The following is an 8,222-nucleotide window of genomic DNA, read 5'->3' as shown; positions in this document are numbered from 1 at the left end:
AAAACCTTAAAATGTATGCATGGAACGATGTCGCAATAAACAGATGAAGCAATAAAACGGCTTTCTCACTTTATTTTTTGATGCATGCAATAACACCATACACAATAATTCCTATGAAGTGAACTAGTGTTATTTTATTATTATTCTTTTTTCTAAACGGTTATAATGCCACCAGTGCGTAGTTGTGAAAGGAGGGGTGGAGCGGGGAACGCGAGCGCGACGTCCCCCGTGCAGTATAGGAGTTTGCGATACGATATTGCTTATTTGCCTTCCATGAAAGCTTTTCTCAAAGTTTATCAATTTAAATGCTGCTGCAATCAGTCGCGACGCTGAATTTCATAAGGAAGGACGTGTGGGAATAATTTTTTGATAATTTTAACTTCGTGTTAATGTCTGCCAAATTAGGTTTAAGTTTTCTCTACATGTATACATATGTATATTATAATATATATATGTTAAATTTGTTTGATAAGTTACCTAACTCCAGAATTTCCTTTTGCATTGCTTTCAGAAGATGACCACAAAGTTGGCACTTTGGATACATTGCTCAGCAGTGCGTATTGTCGTTCGCAACGTTTTCTCTCCAAGCAATTGGCTCAGCTTCGCCCTGAACTCTCCATGTCAATGTTCTCCGGTAAGTTAACCGCAGAATTTACATTTCAAACGCATTCATTACCATTGCTTATTCATTCTGCAAATTTTAAACTTTCCTTTTTCAAACCAACATCGATTTCAATTGCTTCACTATTTGCAACTTTTTCGCTCTTCTCGGCACAGAAATTACACATCGCTTCCAGACGGCGAGGGAGGAGGTGCGTGCGCTGTTAATACAATGTCTATTGCCATGGCTGCACAACATGGAACTAATTGCCACAAGTGTTCCTCCAGCAACACCGTTATCCTACATTATGGTAAGTGAAAAGTATTTTGGTCGCCCTTGCCTGAAGTGCAGTTGTACGTAAATGTTTATTAACCACTTCATTTGAAACTAATTCCCAATAGTGGGGTTGTAGCGCAAAATGTAGCAAATCTGACTGAGACGTAGCCAAATTTGTTTAAAGCTTGCAATTATAGTCAGACACTGCCATTTGGGTTACTTTGTTTATTTCGTCAAAAATTCAGTGCCTTTTGTACTATACAGCGCTTGTCAAAAAAATTAAAATTTTACAATATATTGGCAAGTTTTGGCTATTTAAATTTTAGTGTTTAATTTCAATTGAAATATACGTAACTCTATAACAAAAACTATTTAATTGAAGGTAGAGCTGCAAAACTATCGAATGTACTATCGATAGTTTTATTTTTGGAAAAACATCGATTGTTTTTGGGCGATAGTCGATAGTTTCAATAGTGCCGGTGCATTGAAATTTTGTGATCTTTACTTAAATAAGTGACGCTAAAATTGAACTAAGGAAAATATTTAAGGAAAAAATTTCACGCTTAAGATGGAATATTTACCTATGTGCAATTATTATATTTACATATATACATATGTACATATGTATACATTATACACATTTTGTTCGGAGTTGAAGTTTCCCTACATATGCAACGCGATAGTATACGATACTATCGATAGTATTTTTCAAACTTTCGAAACTATCGAATGGTGTCACTATCGATAGTTTTTCAGCTCCAATTCAAGAATTGAAATTTTATACAAATATTAACAAAATCAAAAAAATTTCAATAAAATTGTGGTATGCAGTTTTGTAGCCCACTAAATTTTATTACCATACAGTGAAAGTCTGAAGTTGCTCAAAAACTATATTGATTTTTTAATAGCTTTTTTCTGATTGTGTCACGCATTTTTCTCATACAAAGTATGTATCAGGGACGTGAACCGGTTTTGAACCGAACCGGTTTTGAACTGGAAAACCGTTTTTTTCTATTAACTAACTGAACCATTAACCGAACCGAAATGTTTGATCCGAACCGAAAACTGAACCACTTTTCATATATGTAGGTTTAAAGGTTCGTTTCAACCAATTTTCAATAGATAAATTTACTTTGTTGAAGAACCAATCCAAAAGTGCAAAAACGGTTCGAACCGCTGAACCGAACCTACCAAATTTTTCATCCGTTTCACGTCTCTGGTATATATGCTTGATTTTTTTTAAATTAATAATTTTGACACTTGCTTAATATAGGGATAAGCTTTTTGATAGAGTTGAGCCGTTGAAATATTTAGGGACACGAATTTCGATACGATACGACGCCATATGGATACTTTTGGCATTCTATACCGATATTTTTTACTCGATAGTTTTAACACGATATTTTTAGGAATCGAGTACCAGAACCCTAGTATCGTATCGAATGTCGTAAACCCAAATTAAAAAGATAATGTGAATAACAATTCTGCCCGATATAAATTGGGCTGTAAAGAACAGAATTGTACTATCGTTTGAATTGCATGTAGCGGGATTTGAACCTGCGGTCTCGATGTTTTAAGTCAACATCTCACGTGTAAAAATAGTAATAGATTGACGTTTACACAATATCTTAGTGTTTGGCCGAGCTTCTCCTCCGATATGTCGCGTGCACCTTGATGTTGTGCCACAAAAGGGGGTCCCTACTATTTTACGTCGACTCTAAACGGCGATAGTATTTTCGAAGAGAAACTTCTTAGGCGGCGGTATCGCAAAAATGGAGAGTGAAATTTTTAAAACTGAAAATGGTACATGAGTAAGAAGAAAGATGTTGTATAGAGAAGGGGAAAAAAGAAAGAAAGCGACGTACGACGGCTATACAAACGATAGCACAAACATCTTCAACGCGCATGCATACGAGTACCTACATACATACTTATTTATGTACGTACCCTGCAGCAAATCACACTGGTTCCGAACTTGCGCTGAGCTAGCTTGACAAGGGACGGTACTGGTTCTTCATTTATCCCAACTCAATGCTTACAACTGTCCGTTTTAACGTGGCGATGTCCTATGAAGTGACAATTGTCGCCCTCTGCAGAACTTTTGAACTTGTTCTGAGCCGACTCTGGCTTGGATGGTTCTGAGACAGTTCATATCGTCGCTCCCAGCGAAGAGTAGATTGGCGCTTACACATATGTTAGTGTTTGGCCGAGCTTCTCCTCCGATTTGTGGCGTGCGCCTTGATGTTGTCACACAAAGCGGAGGGACCTACAGTTTTACGCCGACTCCGAACGGCGATTGTATTTTTATGAGAAGCTGTTTTTCATGGCAGAAATACACTCGGGGGTTTGCCATTGCCTGCCGAGGGACGACCGCTGTTATGAAAAACCTTTTTTCTATATTTTTGCGATGTTGCTTTGACCAGGGTTTGAACCCAGGCATTGTGGAGTGGAAGCGCGCACTGCTTACCACTACACCACAGCGGCCCAGCGAAGAGTAGCACATCACAAATTACCATGGAAGACTAGCGCACTTCCGTCACTAGCATTCATTATTCGCGTCGAAAAGTAGCACATTTCAGATTTTCGCGTGGAAGACTAGCACATTTCACTATTCGCGTGGAAGAGTAGCACATTTCACTATTTGCGTGGAAGACTAGCACATTTCAGATTTTTGCGTGGAAGAGTAGCACATTTCAGATTCTCGCGTAGAAGAGTAGCGAATTCATATAGAAGTGGTACTAGCAGCCGTACAAAAACAAAACATACATGTATGTTATAATTATTTCTCCCCGCTCCCCGTATGGAGCTTTTCGGTATTTTATTACAAATAGAATAAACGTTTATTTTTCTCCTACTTGTTTTGACGCATCTTCCTCAGGGAATCTATTTATAAATACGAGAAACATATATGTGCATTAGGGTGGTCCAAAAATGCATGTGAAAAAATAAAGTCGGAATTTGTATGCTCTCACCCCCTAGGATTATTCTATACCCAAAAAAAAATATACCCCTACTTTTTTATTTTGAAATCAAAAAATATTTATAGGTCGCTCAAAGCGCCCAAAGTTTTCCATGTATTTTATATGGGGAAAAAAACTTTTGGTAGAAATGTATGGAATTCAAAACAACTAATATTTTTCTATCGGAAAACTTTTTTCATCTGCAGGATTCCCAATAATAATACCCAATTGTTTATTTAACCATTTTTTCATCGCAACTATGATTTGTAGGTCCGCCAAAAACCCACAAAAACCCCGAAAAATGCAATGGGGGGACAAATAAAAAATCGTTAGTATTAAAAAATGGTTAAATAAATAATTGGGTATTATTATTGTAAGTTTCCTGAAGAGAACCAGAGTTTTCCGATCGAAAAATATTATTTTTCAAGAATTCTATACCATTTCTACGAAAAGTTGTTTTTTTTTCGCATACAAAAATACATGGCAAACTTTGAGCGCTTTAAGCGACCTCTAAATATTTTTTGATTTTAAAATAAAAAAATAGGAAGACACTTTTTTCTATATAGAACAATCCTAGGGGGTGAGAGCATTACAATTCCGACTTACTATTTTTGGACCACCCTAATGTATATGCAGTCACATCGAGAGCACCTCATTTCAAAGTGATATTGTTTTCCACTTATGTTTATTTATTTTTTTTTTAGAATTTTCTTTAAAATAAAGTTCATTCTCTGAAGAAATCCATGTAAACCCAAATTTAAAAATTTGTAGAAAACTAAAAAAATCTAAAAATGTTCATCCAAATGTCAAAATTATTTTCTCAGAATTTTTTGAGTATATAGATTTAAAGCCTTTTCAATTTTACCAATATTGTGCAAGTTTCAAGTGGCTAAAAATTTCCGTTGTTGCTGTTTTCTCCCATATAAAAATAAATGGTGTTTATTCGTTATATGGTAGCAAATGCGACGAAAGGAATCAAAGGTTTTACGGCTCTTGAAACTTGCACATTATCACACTAAAGTTGAATTGGCTATAAAGCTTCATACTCAAAAAATTGTAACATTTCTGAGTAAATAAATTTGAATGAAAATTATTGATGTTTTTTTTAGATTTCTACAAAATTTTAAGCGTGGGTTTACATAGTTTTTTTTTAAATGAACTTTATTTTAATTGAAATTGAACATACTGAAAACAAAAGTTCAATGGTTAACCATAAAACAATATGAATTGCATAAAGCTTGAAGGGGAAAAATGCCTTAAAAAAAAGACAAGTGGATGATCTCCAGCAAATGATCACTAAACGCTATATGCCGTCTGAATTTCATGAATTTTATAATAGAATTAAAGAAATATAAATTAACCACTTGAATTTCCAATATAAATTATGCGTTTATGATTTAGTTTAAACCCTAAATGTGCTACTCTTCCACGCAAATAGTGAAATGTGCTACTATTCCACGCGAAAATCTGAAATGTGCTACTCTTCCACGCAAATAGTGAAATGTGCTACTTTCCCACGCAAAAATCTGAAATGTGCTAGTCATCCACGCACAAATCTGAAATGTGTTACTCTTCCACGCAAAAATCTGAAATGTGCTGGTCTTCCACGCAAATAATGAAATGTGCTACTATTCCACGCAAAAATCTGAAATGTGCTACTTTTCGACGCGAATAATTAAATGTGCTAGTCTTCCACGCGTATAGTGAAATGTGCTACTTTTCGTTGGGACCGACGATATAACAGTTCCCAAATAGTTCAAAAAGGGTCACCTCAGGGCTAGAACAAATGTGGTTAGTATTGAACTGGTTATAAAAAGTATAGTATAGAGCCTTTTTTTAAATACTGTGATTAAATAAGTACGCATACAATTTTATTTTATTTTATTTATTTATTAAAGTACATGCACAACAACCAGAGGTTTTAAATTACAGTGCATGTGCATACTTAGTTTTAAAACAGAAAATTTGCCTTAAACATACACACAACTACATATGTATATATATACGTATTAAAATTATTGGAGTAGGGATGCCGAAAAAACATCGATNTGTACATATATACGTATTAAAATTATTGGAGTAGGGATGCCGAAAAAACATCGATGCATCGAAAATTTTCTGCTCGATGTATAAATGTATAAATAGTCAATCTCAAGTACATCGAATGGCCGAACATCACTTTGTCTAAAGTTCATAGAGCGGAAGATGCAGTTTTATAGCTCATAAAATGTTAGTATAATAAAGTGCAAGTTTCAATTGCTTTAATTTTTAATATTTTTTCTTTGGCTGACTTGCGCTTTGTTATACTAAAATTTTATGAGCTATAAAACTAGTACATACAGAAAAAGGTTTTTAATGTTTTATTTCCATAGTGGAGGAAAACTCTATGCGTATCGATGCATCGATGTACGCCCTCCGATGCATCGACAAATATCGATGTAAGTTTCGATGCGAGGAATAACATCGATGTATTTTTGCCACTGACATCCCTATATTGGAGCAGAAGATAAGAATATATATACAGTATTGGCCAATACAATAGCACCCCCATTTCAAAGTGATATTGTTTGCCACTCATGTTTATTTATTTATTTTTAAGAATTTTCAATTAAAATACAGTTCATCTCTCACAAAACTCACATAAACTCAAGTTTTAAGACCGCAAAAAAGTGCAAAAAATGTTCACCCAAATTTCAAACTTTTTTCTCATAAGCGGTAGAATTGTTTAGAATACACAGTTTTATAGCCCATTCAATTTTAATCTAATAATGTGCAAGTTTCAAGTGGCTAAAAATTACCGTTGATTTTTTCGAATTTTTTTCGCCGAGGATGTTGCGGGTTTCTGCGATATAAAAATAAATTGTGTTTAGTCGTTATATGGAAGCAAATGAGACAAAAAATTATTGGACAAAATTGAATGCGCTATAAAACTGTGTACTCAAAAAAATTCTAGAGCTTCTGAGAAAAAAGTTTGAAATTTAGGGGAAAGTTTGTTGCACCTTTTTGCGGTCTTTAAAAAAGTTTAAAACATTGGTTTATATGGGTTTTGTTGGAAAATGAACTGTATTTTAATTGAAAATTCTTAAAAATAAATAATTAAACATAAGTGGCAAACAATATCGCTTTGAAAGGGGGTGCTACAGATATGTCCAAGATATGTCCGCGCTTTTATATAAATATGAAAAATAATTTAATGATGTTAGATTTTATTTCTGTGCCCATTTCGTTATAGCTCGTTATTTTTTAAGCGAGTTAAGGTATTTAGGCCGTTTAAAACTATGAAATTATAAAATCTCGTCTGCGCGCTAGGCATACCTAAGATATCAATCCCTCTAAGTTTACCTTAAAATGGTTCCAGGTATACGACGCGTGAACGTGTAACCTTCTTGGAGGTGCCACGGCGGGTTCTAATATTTCCAACTCAAATTTAGTAACCTGGCCTTGATAAAATACCACTTCTCATTACTGTAGCAAATGCCTCAAGAGAGCTTTAGATTATAAGGCCGAACCCGGCTCTCCCTTTTCCATTTAATGCAATTTATTCTGACAGTACGGCACTTATAAAATAAAGCTCCATAACAAATTTAATTCGAGAGATTTTCTATCCTTCCAGAGATATGTATTAAGAAGTCTTTAGTATGTATGGGAGGCGACATGCCTCCTTTTTTAATAACTCACATTTNATCCCTCTAAGTTTACCTTAAAATGGTTCCAGGTATACGACGCGTGAACGTGTAACCTTCTTGGAGGTGCCACGGCGGGTTCTAATATTTCCAACTCAAATTTAGTAACCTGGGCTTGATAAAATACCACTTCTCATTACTGTAGCAAATGCCTCAAGAGAGCTTTAGATTATAAGGCCGAACCCGGCTCTCCCTTTTCCATTTAATGCAATTTATTCTGACAGTACGGCACTTATAAAATAAAGCTCCATTCTATCCTTCCAGAGATATTTCAGAATCTGTGCTAATGGTTTATTAAATATAGTGTTTTCTAGTGGAATGGGAGCCAAAATCCAAAATTTAAAAAAGTGACATTTTGAACCTTATTTTGAGGGTTAAGTTGTTGTTGTTGTAACTTCTCTATAGTTTTCGTATATTATATGATCATTTGTCTTCGCGATACAAAAATTTTCATTCTATTATCTCTTTTCTAAGCGAAGATCTACGATTTTGAAAAAAAGCTCGTGTTTTGCCTATAGTGCGACGCCTCTAGCCATTGTGTATCACAACTTTAAGTTATCGATGCAAATTTTTTTTTAATCCCCCCCTTCGCCAAATCCTGGCTACGCCATTGCCCTGCAAAAATCGTTGGACCATGTAGTCTATTTGTGGTGAATTGGAGTACTTACAAAAGTGTTCCTCTGTCATGCTGTAGCGGACCAA

General features: G+C 34.9%; 1 protein-coding gene across 2 annotated transcripts in view; it reads left to right on the top strand.

Moving 5' to 3' along the window:
• The first annotated feature begins 328 nt into the window (after positions 1-328).
• LOC108365851 (protein furry-like) overlaps positions 329-8,222 on the top strand; it is a 96,464-nt gene continuing 88,570 nt past the window's right edge. Inside the window, exons 1-3 of one of the 2 annotated variants that reach the window (XM_017620040.1) lie at positions 329-405; positions 512-634; positions 778-911. In XM_017620040.1, coding sequence (XP_017475529.1) covers positions 390-405; positions 512-634; positions 778-911 — 273 coding nt within the window. In that variant the 5' untranslated portion in view covers positions 329-389. The remainder of the gene's footprint in view (positions 406-511; positions 635-777; positions 912-8,222) is intronic. The other variant, XM_017620041.1, reaches the window with a different exon arrangement.

Source organism: Rhagoletis zephyria, unplaced genomic scaffold (genome assembly GCF_001687245.7).
Source record: "Rhagoletis zephyria isolate East Lansing unplaced genomic scaffold, Rhagoletis_zephyria_1.1 Rzeph_scaffold_02022, whole genome shotgun sequence".
Classification (NCBI taxonomy): domain Eukaryota; kingdom Metazoa; phylum Arthropoda; class Insecta; order Diptera; family Tephritidae; genus Rhagoletis; species Rhagoletis zephyria.
The sequence above is the reverse complement of the archived record's forward strand: the minus strand, read 5'-3'. Positions and strand labels throughout refer to the sequence as shown.